Consider the following 18,612-nt stretch of genomic DNA (forward strand, 5'->3'; position numbering starts at 1 on the left):
GAGCATTAATACATTTTATTTCACTACTTTAAGTAAAGTGTGACGCTGGCAGCACAGAGGGAGCAAGAGGCAAGTTTGCTAGAAAGTGCTCATTATATATTTTGTATATACATACAAGATCATGAAGACAATTAAACAAAAGATAGCAAACAGATTTTGAAGATCATGATCACTGTAAAATCTTTACAAAACTCTTTTTGAAGCTTTACTGATGCACAGATGATACCTCCTTACCTTAGTTGTGTGTCAATTACATATGTGCTTGTATAGCTTTACTTTATTCACATAATCTATTGTATACTATCAAAACTGTAAAATATCCAGATCCACCACAATACCAGGGAGGGACCATGTATATTTTGTACAAAGACAATAAAATTACTTTTCACACACACTTAAAAAAAAAGATTGCGATCACTCTCATCCTGGTGGGAGTGTGAGAGGATTCTGCTAGCTTCCTGCTGTACACTGCTAATAGACCTTTTGGGATAAGACAGAGAAGAGAGTGCTGCACTAATCCCATCACCTCGACACACTAGTGGAAGAAGTTTCTATAAGAATAAGAGAACATTGCAGACTTTAGAAATATTAGACCTATAGCAGAGTGGGGAATCACATTACATTGGTCCTCTGGGTAAAAGCATCTAGGTTATTTAAACTATTATTTAACTTTTTGCTTCTAATGTGAAACATTTTATTTTCAATATTTGAAAATGTCCAAAAGCTGTATATTGTTTCACAGGTTCCCTGTTCAATGCTTCATGTAACAGCTTGATTGTATGGAGAGTAAATGAGAATTTGAGTGTATGGAGACTAAATGAGAATTTGTTCTCAGTCACATAATAAAATGTAATAAAATGCTGACAGAATTTGTAAGACCCACAGACAAATTATGTAATCATGTCATCTGGACTTCTGTTATGGTGCTTTCACTGGGGATAAACAAAACACCAATCAACTTCTTGTACTGTTGTCTGACCTGGAAATAGATGAGACAGGGAGCAGGCAACATCATTCAACATGTTACGTTGCATCACTAGACTGGTTTTATCAGTAGACTGACAAATATATGCCACTCATAATCTGAAATCAGATGAAATTTTAGCCCTCCCTCTGTATTCACTGGACTGATTTACAAGTAAGCAAAATATTAAGACAAACTAATTTAGCATATAAGAGACAGGTTTTTGCTTCACAGTGTTATAAGTCTAAGTAATTTGGTGAAAAGGTATGTCAACAGCATGAAAAGAGGAGGATACCAGCACAGATTGAATGGCATGGACTGAGGAAGTCAACACATATTTTTGTGAGAAAATATGAGAGGTAATACATTTAATTTTCATAGGAAAGAGGGATGAAAATGACAAAAAAAGAGTGCAGGCTACAATGTCCTGGAATTTTAGGTGGCATGTCCAGAAAAATGGTAATAAATCTAGTAGAATGCAACTCTTTGGCTTAACATAAAGTTTAAATAAACTGAACTTGATGTGAATTAAAAAGATGCTACAAATTTGATAAGTAATGTTTCCATTCGGTGCAGAGCTGTAACTAGGATAATCTGGGCAAAAATAAATACTATCCCCTCACAAACTCCTGTGGTCTTTTTCCTTGCTCCGTTAAAAAGTGAACAGTTCTCTGGAATATTCAGTTGTGTATGGTTTCCCCACTGCTAGACATCAAATCAGCTCTGAGTAAGTAAGAAATGGATGCTGCATTGTAGTGACACGTGACAGATTTGTAAGTGAGACAGCCAAGTCTCTTAAACACAGCAGGTGATGACTGACCTCTTGGTTGAGGACACAGTGGACCAGGAAGATGAAGGTGCCCTGCTGGGAGTTGAGGACCAGGAAGAGGATCTCCACCACCTTACTGCTGCTTGTGAATGGCCCCAGGATCCAGGGACATCCCAGGATGATACACTGGGCTATGGTTTTAAATGCAATGGTCCTAAAGACAGAGAGACATAGAGAAAGAAAGAGAGAGAGAGAGAGCAATTATTAGCTTATAATTTTATCCATTACTAAAATATCCTCTACTACAGAGTAACTAAACTATTAACTATTAATTATAGTGTCATTAACATAGTAAAATGTATAAAAAGACCCCTGATACATAATGAAAACAAGTATCAGTCTGCACAGCGTAAGCACAGAGTATATACAGAATATCAAACTATTTGTCACATTCGCCCCTCCCTCCTCTGTTTAGTTATTGGTTTTGTTTCCTTGTGCTTCCTTGTTTTGGTTTCTGTGGGTTCCACCCCCGGTTAGTATCTCCACATTATTTTTATTACATGTGTCTTGTTTGTCCTAGTTACTCTCTGTATATAACCCTCATGTGGTCATTTTGTCTTTGTGCAGTCTCGTTTACTCATGTTACATCGCGGAGCCATTTGTCATAGTGTTTGTTTCTCTGGTTTGTTGGATCTCTGCCAGTTTTTGGATTGCTCTCTTTGCCTGTTCTCCATCTGTTTTGTTTGTTTCATTGACTGATTTCTGGATTTTATCCCTGGCTTTCACTTTAAATTATGTCTGTGCAATTCACTTTTTCTCTAATAAAGCTGCAATCAGCTGACAAAAAGCAACTCCATCTCTGTACGTGCTGGGATTGTTACACTATTGCTACTCAATATGCCATACTGTAATTAATGGTATTGTTACACTGTAATTGTAACAGTGACTATGTCAAATGTTACTGATTGTTTTATTCTAAATATGAACTATATGATATCCAAATGTTACAATATAATGTGCTGTCTTCCTCTACCTGCAGCCTTCTTGGTCTTGACCATCATACTGAGTGGGGGAGATGTAGTAGGAGCTGCAGCTCTTGCTCCTGCAGTTAAACCTAAGGTAACCCCAACACCCCTCACAGAAGGTCAAGATGCTTTGGAATGCTAGTCCCTGCTTTACTGCCTGACCGGACTTTCAACCCTGGCACAACCCACTCTGACCAGAACTCTTTTGGCTCTACTAAAAAGGGCACTCCACTGCCTTGTCAGGTCTTCAAAGCGACTTTGTAAGGAATGTTTATTACTCTGCATGGACACGTGGCCCAAAACTTAATGACCCAAGATCTGGGCTGAGGCACTGATAGAACATAAATACTCTGCTGGGAATTTAAGGATTTCTTCACAATCCAGAATGCATAGATCAGGAAAATTGGAATTTGGAATTTGACCTTTCCCATACGAAAGTTTTTCTCGCAAGCATGGCAACGAGACCAGATTTATAAATGGATAATAACGTCATTGAATTTCCATGAGTACAACAAGATTTTATAGTTGATACTGACTGTAAAGACAATGGATCCATAGTGCCTCTCAGTGACTATAACAGACTGCCCCATCTGGACTTATTAACCATGTATGGCCAACAATGCATTGTGATATACATAACATTCTCAGTACAACCTCAATTCTGAGTGAGATCGAACTAGCTATCATCGCCGAACTGTTATGAAACCCGCTCTCACTAAATTTGCTAACTTCATGAAATTATTATATCCATTCCTAAACCCTTTAATTCTATTGTTTGCATACTACCCTTTATACGTGTGTTACTTAGTGATTACTTCCACATCTCAAGTATAATAGACATAGGAAGCTTGTTTAAATGAATTATACTAGGACAGTACAATATGTTTGTAATAATCATGCTTTCTATCTTTCTCTATCTTTCTCTTCTGTGCTCTTATATCTGTATTTTCCATTAATATGCTATCTCAAGGTGTTTAGCACGTTGCACTACCCTGCGATATTTCTGTCCAGGTTAATATTTCCTCCCCTCATTAGTCCATATAATAACAGGAATCTCCTCTGTAACGCTGCTGGCCCGAGTGCCGCAGTGCGCGGGGCAGGACGCACAGACCTCCTCGATCATGTGGGACATTTATTAACATGAAACACACACTACACGACAGCCACTTACAAAAATTGACAGTGAACATGATTACACGGTTTTACATTTAGCAAAGTACACACTAACAAAGGTGATCACACAAACACAGACGTTACGGCTATCGCAAATAGTTACAATGACGGATGTTGACGTTAAACGACTTACGTAGCGACAATGACCAACAAACAAAGTTCATGTGGACATGGGTTTAAATAGACCCAGCAACGCTTGACAAAGCCTGTGCACATGTGTGCAATTTCAGGGGGGTGCGGTTACTAAACAGATAAACAATACACCTGTGGATTCCCCGCACGCGGCGGACCGTGCCACGTGACAACCTGTATTATGGGGAAGGAGCAGTGCGTGACATCCTCCCTTTCAGGCAACCTTCCAGTAGTTAGATTTGTTTGCTCTTTGGGTAGGATAGTCTTATCTTAGTTAGCACCATAGCTAATCAGTTCTCTGGCTTACACTAAAGTTCTACCTCTATGATTTGTGTTCTTTCCTTTTATTGTTTTCTTTATTATTATTATTAGTAGTAGTATTTGATTTATTTCCTTTATCTCTTCATTCCCCTTTCATTTATCCCACAGCTGTCATTCATTAGAGATTCTGTACACCCGAGTCTGCTATAGTAGCCTATAACACCTGTCTCACAACATCAATAATTTGTTTATTCATTAATCAATAAACTTCACATTTTTTCATCAAATATACTTGGCAAGTATATTTGAATCAGTGGTATTTGGTCACTGCACAAAATATGAACTAATTGAGAAATGAGACTGATGTTAATAAATCTTCGGTTTTTCACAGGTATTAGTTATTAGATATTAGTTAGATTAGTTTTTCCCTATGTGTATAGGGCAGTGCCCCCTTCCAATAATTCATAAAATTATGCATTTTTGATACACAATATAATGTGCTTCAAAATAATGTGTGGTTTGTTACCTCATCTGTTTAATCTGGGAAACGTCACTGTTCAGGCGTGTCAGAGCGACCATGATACTGAAGATGATTAAGCTGAACAGGATCGTGTTGCACTGTAATTGCAATGAAACATTACTGAGTTAATACTACAGAAGTGTAACCAAATCACACTAATCAAACCAAAAGGATTATTTTCTCCAGTATTCAAGAGTAGCTACTGACTATTTAATTCAGGCAAAGCGAAAGTAAGTACAAAGTATTGGTTAAAACTGTTCATCCCTAGTTTAGTTGATGATCACAAAATTTTAGAACAATGCTAGCTTTGAATTTAGATTTATTTAAAATAAATATTACAATAAAATAAATATTTTCAATAGTTTTATTGTACAGAAAATGCAAAATAGATTCAATTCAAATTTGTGTAAAATGGTAGAAGTAGCCAGTTGCTTGTGGCTAAGATCAGTCAGTAGAACTTTACTGATAATTGGTCAAATCAAACACATAGTCAAAGCCCAATGGGAAGTCAGGACTGGCACAAGATAAATCACAAACCAAGGGGACATCCAGAGAGAAAAAAAAATAGTTGAAAAGCCATTGAGCAAAAAAGACATTGAAAAAGTCAAAAGGGCAAACTGGGACAAACCACCCAGTATGCTCAGTGGCAATACCGCACTATGAAGGAATGGAAGTGTCACGAATGGCCACCCTCCTGGTGTCCCTGTTGTCAGGGTTTCCCTGTCGTCTCTTTTCCTGTACTCCCTCGTTCCGCTCCTTAGTTTCACTTTCTCCGCCTCTCATCTGTTCCTTGATTCCAGTCCTTGTTTTGGTTCTCCCAGTTCTCACGTTCACCTGAGTCTGTTTAGTGCCTAGTGGTCCTGATTATTGAAGCCCTGTATTTTTGGCTCCCAGGTGGTTGGTTATGTTGGGAAGTCTGCTTTGTTCTGTGGTGTTTAAATTCCACTCGCTACATTGTCGTCACTCTTGCTTTTCCATTTGTCTGGTTCATGTGTTGTTCTACCTCTACGTGTTCCCCTTGCCCCTGTTCATTTTGCCCTCAGTGATTGTGTTTTTCCTCATTTAATAAACCGCACCCCTGTACCTCTCGCCTGTTCCTATGGGACTCATTACAGGAAGTAAACAGTATTTAAGGGTGAGGTGAAAATTAGAAACATGTGATACATATTCAGGGAATGTTGACCTGAAAAGGTTCCTGATTGTAAACCAAAAGATTGGTTTTAGCTTGAAAAAGTAGGTACCTGGTTGCCTTGTATTTTGGAGTTAACTGTGCCTTCAATACTAGGTTAACAAAATGATATGTTTTATATTCTGTTTTATAATTAAAGTTCGAATTGCATTTCAAAATCTTAAGGCAGACAGATTACTCGTTTTTGTTTTCAGGTGGAATGAGCATCTTGATCGTCTGCAATGTCCCCTGGACTGTGTGGGGTTAAAAGCTTAAAGCTGCAAAGCATGTCCATGAAATACATTTAGATGTAGTACTTGCTATCATTTTATCAAACTAAATAATTAACCACTACTTTGGCACATGTACCAAACCCTAATCTAGTTAATACTTAGATCTTGAGGGACTGTGAATAATAAGGTTATCAGGGAGGGGGAGAGGCTTCAGAAAGCATAATAAATGCTCCATCATTTAAAGGCCATTGTGGAATCAGTTCATCAGCACTTACTGCAAGAATGAAATAAACTGGACCCAGGAAACTCCAGATGAAACCCCTGTCCTCCTTAAGCCAGCATCTACAGAGGAAAGAACAGACAACAGAAACAGCTGTCTGATGTTCTTACTATGAAAACACATCAGTAGACCTGACTAGATAAAGGTACCATATTTAACTCTCTCCTCCTCAACCTGATTAAACTTCCTCCAAATGCTCTCCACACTCACTTGTCACTTCCATATCCATTAGGCCCCAGTGCTGCAGACATGCCCACCACAATCAAAGAACTCCCATATCCAATCACAATCAAACACCTCATTATAAGTGCCTCCTTCTGCTTTGATCTGATCTTTGATAGGCTCTTTACAGTGATAAAGAGAAGCACAGCCTCAATGAACATCCACACAAACGCAGAGAGAAAGAGGAAGTGCAGAACACCTGCCAACAGTGCACACACCAGCTGAGAGAGAGAGAGAGAGAGAGAGAGAGAGAGAGAGAGAGAAATAATTACAAAACAATGCTATTATAATTTGTGTTTCCAGTTTATCTATATATATATATATATATATATATATATATATATATATATATATATATATATATATATATATATATATATATATCACATTGTTATGTAAACTGTTGAAATCACATTATGAAACTCTAAACTCAAAAAAGAAAGTAATCAGGCTACCAAAAATTAAGTAAACTTAAAGTAGAAAGTGAACATAATTTATATCTAAATTATTGGTCTGTTAACTTTTTGAGGTACAATTACTCAAAAACTGTAAGGTTGCTGGGTTACTTGTTTTTTAAAATCTGAAACATAAATAATATTTTACAGTCTATGTGGATAATTGTGCTCACCTGTTTGGGTTGTATGTACTGCAGGAAGTGTTGTGTGAGCAGGAAGAGGAGGTGAGCCAGCAGTAGGCTTATACACAGGTTGATCAGAGCAGGGTTTGTCACTCTCGGGTTCCCACGGAAAATGGCAAAGGTCAACAGAGCCAAGCTCAGGAACACCAGCCCTACTGCTACAAATGTCGTATTTAGCAGCACTATGAGTTGATCACTCTAAAAAGAAATGAAACAAAACAACAACAACAACAACAGAAAAACAGCAATCCATCAAATTTCTTAAATATTGTCTGTTTTAAAATGTTGACACTGCAATCAACATGGCACTTCTTGCTCATTATAGAGGAATAGGGGACCTAGGTAGAAATGCTAGGAGTTTCATAACTTGATATACATTGTGTCCATGATATGTGTCTGAACAATGACAATCATCAAATACTAGTGTAAGGGTGCAGACTACGGCCTGACATTCTGCTAGTCTGATATCTGTGGCATGACGTTCATGACATTCATTAACAGTATAAATATGTCACTTCCAACCAGAGACAACCAGGTCTTTGGCTAGCAAATCGTTTCTAGTAAAGGACCGTATAAACTCATATAAAATAATTTTAATGTGCCTTTCTGAAAAGAGGTTAGCAGAAGGCAGTACTGTATCTGCTCTCAATGAACAGGGTCAGGGTTAGGGCATTATGTCTTGGTGAAGAACAGGCTCAGGGTTAGGGTATTATGTCTTGGTGATGAACAGGGTCAGGATTAGGGTATTATGTCTTGGTGATGAACAGGGTCAGGATTAGGGTATTATGTCTTGGTGATGAACAGGGTCAGGGTTAGGGTATTATGTCTTGGTGATGAACAGGGTCAGGGTTAGGGTGTTATGTCTTGGTGATGAACAGGGTCAGGGTTAGGGTATTACATCTTTGTGATGAACAGGGTCAGGGTTAGGGTATTATGTCTTGGTGATGAACAGGGTCAGGGTTAGGGTATAATGTCTTGGTGATGAACAGGGTCAGGATTAGGGTATTATGTCTTGGTGATGAACAGGGTCAGGATTAGAGTATTATGTCTTGGTGATGAACAGGGTCAGGGTTAGGGTATTATGTATTAGAGATGAACAGGGTCAGGGTTAGGGTATTATGTCTTGGTGATGAACAGGCTCAGGGTTAGGGTATTATGTCTTGGGGATGAACAGGGTCAGGGTTAGGGTATTATGTCTTGGTGATGAACAGGGTCAGGATTAGAGTATTATGTCTTGGTGATCAACAGGGTCAGGATTAGGGTATTATGTCTTGGTGATGAACAGGGTCAGGATTAGAGTATTATGTCTTGGTGATGAACAGGGTCAGGGTTAGGGTATTATGTATTAGAGATGAACAGGGTCAGGGTTAGGGTATTATGTCTTGGTGATGAACAGGGTCAGGATTAGGGTATTATGTCTTGGTGATGAACAGGGTCAGGATTAGGGTATTATGTCTTGGTGATGAACAGGGTCAGGGTTAGGGTATTATGTCTTGGTGATGAACAGGGTCAGGGTTAGGGTATTATGTATTAGAGATGAACAGGGTCAGGGTTAGGGTATTATGTCTTGGTGATGAACAGGCTCAGGGTTAGGGTATTATGTCTTGGTGATGAACAGGCTCAGGGTTAGGGTATTATGTCTTGGTGATGAACAGGCTCAGGGTTAGGGTATTATGTCTTGGGGATGAACAGGGTCAGGGTCTTTTCAATACTTGCATTTTATGTTGAAAACATGCTTATAGAATCCTTCTTTTAATAATTTGCAGATCTTCAAAATATTGTGCAAAGTTCATCGATGACTTTTTTGAAATACTGTAACATTTCCTGTGACTGACAAGTTTTATCATAAGTGATGATTTTAAAGTCCACATAACACCAAAGAACTTTCTATTTTATTTGAAATGTTCATATTGCATATTGGTGACCTGCAGAACCAGATTCTAGATTTACTCATTTCTAAGTTTATCAACATTTCTTACATTATTGTTAAGGATTTGGAATTTTTTGTGTTTTCTTTGACATACTGATCTTTCTAGATCCTTAGTCCAGCTATGCTTTGTTTCAAAAAATGTACATAAATGAGAGTACATGTGATAAATTCATAAAGACTACAGCTGTGTCACCATCCACAAGATCAGACTCCACTGATGTCTCCTAGATCACTTCAACTTGAACATTTTAATTGTCATGGATGCTTTTGCCCTGTTAAAACCTACAATGACTAAGGTTAAACAGAAAGCTCCAAGGAGAAACGTCATGATAAAGAGAGTACAGAACAGCTGGGTATAAGTGGAGAAACAACAAACAATCAATTACAACACCTATATACAAAGCCTTTCTACTTTAATCAACTACAACACCTATAAACAAAACCTTTCTACTTTAATCTTGTGTTAGGTGGAGCTAGACAGTTTCTTCTCTCTAAGTTGATGGAAACATGAAAAATACCCACATTCTGTTTGTCATGGAAGAAAAGCTAACAATGCCCTAAAGCAGATAATCACATATCTCCTCTCCAGTAATGAATTTGTGATTATACTGTGATTATACGATCAATACCTCACCGTCAAATAATGAGACAATGCAATGCCACCCCAGAACAAACCAGTTATTAATATAAATGACCTTAAAATACTTAAACCATCTTAAACCATCTGCATATTGTCTTGATACTAATAAATGACTTTATCAAAAACAAATTTAAATCTGTAACTGCTGATCTGCTTCAACAAGTTAATGTATTATGCCTATTCAGCCATATTCCATAAATGACTGAAAACCGATGCAATTAGGCTACTGTTGAAAATGAAAACTCTTGATGTTTCATTACTTAACAACTATAGCACTGTCTCAGATCTTTCTTTTATAAGTGACATAATAGAGAAAGTAGTGTATAATCAACTAAACAAATTTTTAAATGTAATTTGTCATCTTCACAATTTCCAATCAGGTTTCTGCCCACACCATAGCAAAGAGACTGCCCTAATTAAGGTACTAAATTATAAAAGCCCCTATACTGGCTCGTAAGTATTACTAGATCTTGGTGCTACATTTGACACTGTAGAGCAAAAAGTACTTTTGGCAGGAAAACTGAATAAGGCTATCAGGAACTGTCCTCCAATTATTTGGGATTTATTTAGAAAGTATTATTTAGTAAGTATTTATTTATTATTTTGTCAGGATTGGGAGTTATGAATCTGACAGGAGAGCTGTAACCTGGAATCCTCAGGGATTAATTCTGGGCCCCATTTTATTCAATCTATATATGCTCCCATCAAATTCTACAACACACACACTCACACACACACACACACACACACACACACACATAATTTCACAAATATTTCACAGATATACTTGGCTTTCTCATTGGCTGATTACACCCTAAATTTAGTCCACATCTTTTTAGGGATCTAAAAACTAAACTAAAACTAAAAACACCTAGTCATAAATCTAGCAGGTATTATAAGTGTAGATCTCCCTTTTACAAGCCACAATTAATTAATCACCAAAATATCTTTCTATCATCTTAAGTATACAGCCAAAATCAAAAATGTAATGTCCCAACGAGCATTGTGAATTTCAACAACCCTTGAGTAGGCCACTTTCAACCACCAGAGAAAGGTACAGAGTAGCATGGAAGAAAGCATGGGCAATCAGCCATTCCTGTCCTCTTGGCTCTTTAAGAAATGATTGAAATGATTTCACTTTTGTGAAGTGTGATCCGTCATTCCTTTACCTGAGTTGGGTTGATCTGCATGATGAGGGCGAAGGTTGAGAGGTGATCACAGGAGCAAACACTGTGACTGCTGTTGGTCTTGATAAGTGTACAGCCATCTACAACCCATTCAGTTTCCTTCCAGTAAACACAGGAAGGAATATGATCAGGGTTTAATATCTAGGCAAGAAACAAGGTAGAAAAACGTCTTAGAATACATTAATATCAAATAGTTTGTTAACCAGCAACTCAAATTTTGCTTTACGTCTACAAGAGTCAATTACCCTATTTATTCTTCTTTTGTAACTTTCTAAACAAAAATCAGCACCTCAAATTTCAAGTATTTATTCAGATCAGTTATTCATTATTATCAAAGAATTCAGTTTGAAAAGAATAACTCACCGGAGTGTGTTTCAGGGTGAAGTTCACTGGTTTGTTGAGTGTTTTGTTAGTGGTTTTGGGCAGTGTGGCTGACACCAAAGTGGACATTAACGTTTGTTCCATGTTGGTTTCACTGTTGAAGCTTCTGTTCAGCATACTGGGTATGTTTGTGTAGCTCACAAAGGACACAGCAGCATGTCCTGAAACACATAAAAACAGCAAAGTAAAAAGGGTTGCCTCTAAATTATTATTATTATTGTTGTTGTTGTTGTTGTTGTTGTTGTTGTTGTTGTTGTTGTTTTAAAGTATAGCTATGTATTATGTACCCAAATTATATGACAGGTATATACATATGTTAGGTAGTTAGTATCAAAGTCAATTTGTTTTAAATATTTAAAGACCTTGTACCTTTATTCATTTCACTTTTAGATATCCCAATGAGATCAATTTCCATTTGAGCATCTGCTGTGTTGATCACAGATGTTTTTCCCAAGAAACTATTTGGTCCAACTGCAAGTACGTGTATCTCTGATAGAAAAACATATGTTGGGTACATTAGCTAACATCAAACAGAGTAGCACAGAGTTCTGGTGAAAACAGTATGGAAAGTTTTTTATGCTGCACCCTGAGCAATACAACGCATGCCTTTATGTTTCCTTCCACACCCACTCCCCTTGTAGTTCACATAAATCTGTGTGGTTACCTATATCTGGGAGGGAGATGTTGATAGCATAGCTGGTCTCTGTGATCTTCACCAGTGCAGACACCAGTTTCTCTGTGGTATTCAGCATGGTGTTCAGAGAGGAGACTAGTTCATCCTGATTACTGCTTCCAATGCTAAGTTGTTGATGAGCAGTAGGAATGAACCTTTCCAAAACTTTCTCCACGACCTGCTCAGTAACCAGACTAAAATTACACATATGTAAAGAAATTGTCCACTTTCCTGCTACTGAACTGTCTATTCAGATAATCATTTACAGCTGTGTTACAACCTTAATTCACAACATTCATCAGGTGTGTGTGAGTGTGTCTGTGTAAATAAATAAATAAATAAATTTTAAAAATAATAAAAAACCAATATTTTTAAAAAATAACCTTAAGTTTGAGAAAGGCGTTATATAAATGCTACTACTACTACTTCTACTACTACTACTACTACTAATAATAATAATAATAATAATAATAATAATAATATTAACAATAATAATAATAATAAGAATAATAATAATAACAGTGAGAAACATCTAAATAAGAGATTATTGATGATCCTACTTTAACTTACAACAGTGAGAAGTGTGTGAGTAACAGTTTATTGATGAGTTACTTTAATTGAGAATGCCAAGAAGCCTCAGATTCACAACAAAATGGGGAGAAGTGGGTGATTATCAGTTTATTGGTGAGATATTTTTTAGGTTCAGCTTTTATACTCACATTCCTTGTTAACTCTTTAGTACTGAAGTCATCAATCTGGCTTGACAGATTCTTATAACACTCTGCTATGATATTATCCTAAAACAAAAAGCAAGTTCTACAAATATCTTAGGACTTGGATTTTTGCACAGAATTATTAACGATGTTAAAAGTACATTGAAGTCTGAGGTGTAAAAAGGTAATTTGAAGAAGTATGAATCTTGCCACAAATTATATCCCCAGGTTCAGTTTACTGGCTTGCTAATTAACAAAGACTGTTAATTACTCTCTGAATCTCTGATCATTACCCGTGTTTGTCGGTGAGAGAGGTTCTTAGTGTTAGTCCAGTACTGGCAATCCTCAGACACTGTGATATCTGGAACTGAGAAAAGACAGTTCATCATGAAAAAAGGATTGCAAAAGGTACCGATATAACCCTGAATTCCATTATCTACTTCAATAAGTCATTATAATACTTTTAGCATTAACATTTTAAAGTGATACAGAGTGTGTTTTGCAAGATATGGTTCTGAAGGAAGAACTTTAACTCATTTTAACTTGTAAAATGAAACACCTGTAAGTTGTTTGTATGTCCATCATAAAGTGGCTAGTTTTTTTTTCAAGAATATTCAGATTTCAAAACCAGTAATGAGGCAAAGGTGAAAATAATGTGGTATCCCTTTCCATGCCGATATTAATGCCACTGCAGTGAACCTACTATTAAGAAGTATGTGTTAACCTGAAATAGTATAATTGATGGCTGTGGTCATCAAGATGGCAGAGGTTGTATCAGTTGTAACAGATGGAGGGGCACCTGTACAGCCATAAGAGTCTCCTTTGGGCAGGAATCCATCAGGTATTAACAGTCCAGAGTCACACACACAGCTGCCATCATGATTACACTGCGCATGCTCACCACAGGAAGATGCACTGCAGAATGAATGACCTGCAAGTGAATGGAAAATGTTGAAAACAAGAAGAAAAAAAAAACAATCTACTTCATACCTGCTTTAATTTTAAACTTTAAATAGTTTAGATGTGACTTATTTTTGATATGCCACAGAACTGAAATGTGTATTTGCAAACCACTTCTTACTTGTAGAAAAAATTCCAGTAGTTGGGAAGAGATAATAGATAAAGAATCCTCCATGACAGGATGCACGGTTTACAATTTGTCTAGTAAGAGAGCATGCAGAACTAGTACTACAAAGTAACATGCAGTTATATAGGTTCTGATTTGAGCTCTGAGATGGTTTGCATGATGTGATTGAATAGGACATATTGGTACCACTACGATTGGCTGAGCAAGTGCCATCTAAAACGTCTCCACCAATACCAAAGACCTGGTACCATCCTTCCTGCAGTTTAAGATCATTCATTGGCCACTCAGCAAAAGAGGTAGAGTTAAAGCCAATATTGCGCCAAGGGTCAGATAGAAGCTTATGAAAGATACAAGGATCTGAGAAGCAGAAGATTAGAGAGAAGTCAGATTACAAACATTTACATGCACCTCCCTATAAATACTACTAATAAAATATTAAATTTATCCTCACAAAAACTGGGCAGATATTACCTTCATAAACACATTCTCCCCATTGCTCATCTTTGTCATAGTCACTAGTCGTGCTGCACCATGAGGTGCTGTGGTTGAATTCCACACATGTGTTGTAAGTATTTCCTTTGTAAATAAAAGGCAGTGTACACGCAGATCCTTTAGCATTACCATTTATGGTGAAATTATCTAACAGTGAATAGATTACATTTTAGCATGTTTATAACAAACAAACAATCTGTAGTCTACCTAAATTCCCAACTTTTAATACTCTGATATCCAAAACTAATTATGAAGCAAAGATTTCAAGACCATTTTTAAAAAAGGTTAAATGGGGGTAAATCAGTTTAATGCTGGATTTGTAAAACCACTGTGTGCTCAAAAAACATATTTCTCTCATTTTTCATGTAACAATATTTTATGGTGTTTGAGTTTTAAATGAGTTTTAAAGTTATAGATGAGCTAAAAAAAAAAAATGTGTCTCAGATTTCCACAGGATATTTCAAGGTCACAAAATCCTTTAGAAATTCTAATACCTTGCTAATGTTGCAATGTAACATTTGACTATTAATTCTATCTTATAGTGAGACAAAGAACAAAATGCTTGTATATCTTAAAATCTACCTCAAATGTTATGTTATTATATTTCTTAACTTGCTGCATTGGTTTGAATGTATCTTCTCTCTGAATGTTCAGCTTTAATCTGATCTTCCGGCTCTTCACTGACACTCTAATTTTGGATCATTTCTACTTTGGATAACTATGTCCTTGTTAGAAATGATTGTTTATGGTTGATTAAATTTCACACCTGTGGAAATTGATCAAGTAGCTAAGAATGTTCCTACCATCTATAATAAAAAACTGGATAGCTAATGATCACCGCCATGTCAGTACTTTTGGTGATTGCAATGTGTCTGTTGCTTTTTCTCACTAAATGGCCAACACTTCCGTTCACTGCCTGAACTGTATAAACATTGCGTTATGTTACAGAAAAATAAGCTTACAGCATTTAGTTCCTTATCTTGCTACCTCAATCTGATTGTTACATTGCATCTTAATGCATCTACTTGCATTAAGAAAACAATCAAAGGAATTGCATTAAAGGAAGTATAGGGTAATATAAACATTTATATAAATGTACATTATACAGCATTTTACCTGCACATTCCTAATAGACAAACACTGAATCCTAATTAAAACCCTGATGGAGCGACTCCCGGCACACCAGCCTATTAGGCCATGGCCCCGAAACCAACACCAAATGGCCAAATGAGGTCAGAGGATTGAGCAAACTGACACAGGCTAGCGTGGACAGGACAGAGGGGAGGACAGCAGGAACCAAGACTATGACAGGGACAGGGACAGGCACAGAGACAGGCACACTGACAGGAAGGGGAACAGACACAAAAGTCTTCCTGTTGCTGGTTGAGGCAAGGTCTGGCACATCCAGATGGAGGCGCTCACCGCCAGTTTGGGTGGTGACGGCGTCTTTGTCTTTCTGGCAGATAATCTGGGCAGCATATCTGATGAGGTACCTGCCTTGAGTTCAGGGGCTGACGATGCTTCCATCTCACCAGTCCAGACTGACGAACAGGCACACAGGCCCTGGGACTGTATGCACTAGGTGAGGGAGTGTCCCAAGCCCTTTTTGTGGGAACATGAGGAAGCTCACAGGCTCTAGAGCAACATGTTCTGGGTGGAGCCTTGGATGCTGGGAACTTGCTGTTGGTCCCTGACCCCATATCTGATATGGAACTAGAATCCTCATGGAAGGCCTCTTTGACCTACATGGAAGGTCCTCAGAGTGGTGGGACTCCGCTTCCATCCTGAGGCTATCAAGGTCTTCATAGCTCTCTTACTTGCCTTAGTCCTTGTAATCATCCCAGTAGTCCGTGGGAGCAGGTAGGACCCTGCCGAGTTGGACCCTGGACCGCCAGACCCCCCCAAAATGGCCAGGGGAACTCTTCTCTTCCAGGCCGGTGGGGAGCATACCCACCAGGGTTCCTCCATGCAAACTAGGTTGGGGCAGCTACGTCACTTCCTTCCCTTCTTGGCTTACGCCTTCCTTCAGTGTTCTGTGTATCTGAGATGAAGATGAAGCAAGGCAAAATGCAGAGGCGAGAGACGTTTCCACAGACACAGACATTTATTGTGCACAAAACAGAAACAAAACCAAACACAAAGAACAATAATTGACAGCATACATAATGCAACAAACAGTCTAGCGCACAAAGTGGTAGCTAAAAACACAGCAGGTGTAACACCTAATCGAATAAAAAAGAAGGGGTGTGGCCATGTAGACAAACAGAAGCAAGATATCACACTGACATGGGGAGGAGTCTAGAAGGAGGGGGTCATGCTGTGAAAAAAAAATACTGAAAAAAGTTATTTATTTATTTATAGCACTGACATATTCATTGCCCAGTATATGTATGGATTTAGGCTTTACTCACAGTACATCTCAGTTACGCCAAGTGTAGACAATACTGCAGTAGCAGTGATCCCTGGTGGATAGAGACAGAGTTTACTGAGTATACATCCAAACATCACAATCCAAATATCATCATTTGGCTGAATTCATCTAGTATTTCAGGATGCTCATATTCATGAAAATAAAACTACAGTAACAAACAATTAGAACAGACAAGTAGAATCAAGCACAGGTTTAATCCTAAAACACATCTAGTTGTGCCTCCTGTGTCCTTCAGAACAGCATAAACCTAAATATGTTCCTAAGAAAAGTTCTTATGGACTTAAAACATTTATTCCACCACCAAAAATAGTCAACACAGAGGACTCACATGTCAGAAAGCAGGTCATCTCTCTCCACTGTGGTCTGAGTAGCAATAACAGAAGACAGTGACTGTGGAGAAGCACAGAGCTTAGTGCAGTAGGACACCTACGATTATATCATCAGCACCTTGACCATTGAGAGACCAGCAGGGAGTGCTCAATGGGTAAGTTTGATCCATAACCTTCCACCCATGATCATCTTCAGTTTCAGTTTCCATTACTTTAATGCCTGTAGTGCAGCATGTGGAAGTTTTCAAGTATTGGTGGAGTTTATTTTACTTCTTGGCCACTACAGTGCAGTTTATTCCTTTACCACATAGGGGCAGACATGTCTAATTCATCGCATTCACAAGCAACTGGTACATGCAAGTTAGGCAACAAAGCATGGTTGTAATACATATATCATACAGATAAACTTTAGTCCTATTTAATATGTTAATGTTGATATCTGGAAAGGTTAAAAGGTGCAAACCATTGATTATATGTAAAAATCAATGGTAACACACACACATACACACACACACACACACACACACACACACACACACACACACACACACACACACACACATATATATATGGGTTAATGCCGATCTGAGGGGCTACCGCAGGTCTGATGGGCTAACTCTGATCTGATAAAGGTAAAAGGTGATATATGCATAGAGATGCACTCTATTTCATTACCTCATACACTTAAATACTTTAATGAAGACCACTTTGTATTATGGATGGTGTCATTTGTAGCAAGTCAGGCAGTGTTATGACAAGAGAGGGGTAGACTCCTCTAATGTGTGATCACACCTGTCACTCTCCACCAGTGAAAAGTACTTTAGTTAATCCCTATCCACTATCTTGTGTAACATCCTATTATGTAGACCAATCATGTTAGGTTACAAGGCTTCTTCAATTTCGAATGCACTGTTATGTCTATGCATTTTCTTTTCAGTGCTTTTGACCTACATGATATTTGGGGCAAACTCTGTGAGGAGAGTTTTAACCACAAAGTATGAAGACTGCCAGTGGTAATGTTTGGTAGACTCAACCAAGCAGTCAATATATTTACAGCATTTGGTAGATACTCTTAGCCAGAACAATATTTATCAGTATGACAGTCGGTGCTCTCCAAGCTCAGAGAATCAAACCCAAGTCCTTAGTGTTACCAGCACCAGGTGATCTACAGAAGCCCAGAGGGCATAGCTAACAATTCATTTATGTGTACTTAACAATTCATGGGTGTATAATTAACAATTCAGGACAGGACTATGGATCAGATCCATCTTAAATTCCATACTTTATATCTTGTTGACTTTTCCTATATATGATTCGGCATCTTGAATGAATAAGTGCAGACCTCAGGCCTCAGAGCGCTATGTC

At 37.9% G+C, this 18,612-nt stretch overlaps 1 protein-coding gene across 5 annotated transcripts in view; it reads right to left on the minus strand.

Moving 5' to 3' along the window:
* Positions 1-6: 6 nt before the first annotated feature.
* Positions 7-18,612, minus strand: part of LOC118242654 (adhesion G protein-coupled receptor E3-like) — a 20,884-nt gene continuing 2,278 nt past the window's right edge. Inside the window, exons 2-19 of one of the 5 annotated variants that reach the window (XM_081700815.1) lie at positions 17,247-17,308; positions 16,899-16,949; positions 14,467-14,634; positions 13,990-14,352; positions 13,633-13,839; positions 13,202-13,275; positions 12,915-12,992; positions 12,187-12,373; positions 11,892-12,011; positions 11,505-11,683; positions 11,124-11,282; positions 7,376-7,582; positions 6,736-6,968; positions 6,521-6,587; positions 4,851-4,942; positions 1,785-1,947; positions 884-979; positions 7-551 (exon numbers count right to left, since the gene is read on the minus strand). In XM_081700815.1, coding sequence (XP_081556941.1) covers positions 899-979; positions 1,785-1,947; positions 4,851-4,942; positions 6,521-6,587; positions 6,736-6,968; positions 7,376-7,582; positions 11,124-11,282; positions 11,505-11,683; positions 11,892-12,011; positions 12,187-12,373; positions 12,915-12,992; positions 13,202-13,275; positions 13,633-13,839; positions 13,990-14,352; positions 14,467-14,634; positions 16,899-16,949; positions 17,247-17,265 — 2,448 coding nt within the window. In that variant the 5' untranslated portion in view covers positions 17,266-17,308 and the 3' untranslated portion in view covers positions 7-551; positions 884-898. Of the gene's footprint in view, positions 980-1,784; positions 1,948-4,850; positions 4,943-6,520; positions 6,588-6,735; positions 6,969-7,375; positions 7,583-11,123; positions 11,283-11,504; positions 11,684-11,891; positions 12,012-12,186; positions 12,374-12,914; positions 12,993-13,201; positions 13,276-13,632; positions 13,840-13,989; positions 14,353-14,466; positions 14,635-16,898; positions 16,950-17,246; positions 17,309-18,612 lie in introns of those variants that run through there. The other 4 variants (XM_081700814.1, XM_081700816.1, XM_081700812.1 and 1 more) reach the window with 4 other exon arrangements.

The sequence above is a fragment of the Electrophorus electricus genome, chromosome 18 (assembly GCF_041902795.1).
Source record: "Electrophorus electricus isolate QZ-2024a chromosome 18, ASM4190279v1, whole genome shotgun sequence".
NCBI classification, from domain to species: domain Eukaryota; kingdom Metazoa; phylum Chordata; class Actinopteri; order Gymnotiformes; family Gymnotidae; genus Electrophorus; species Electrophorus electricus.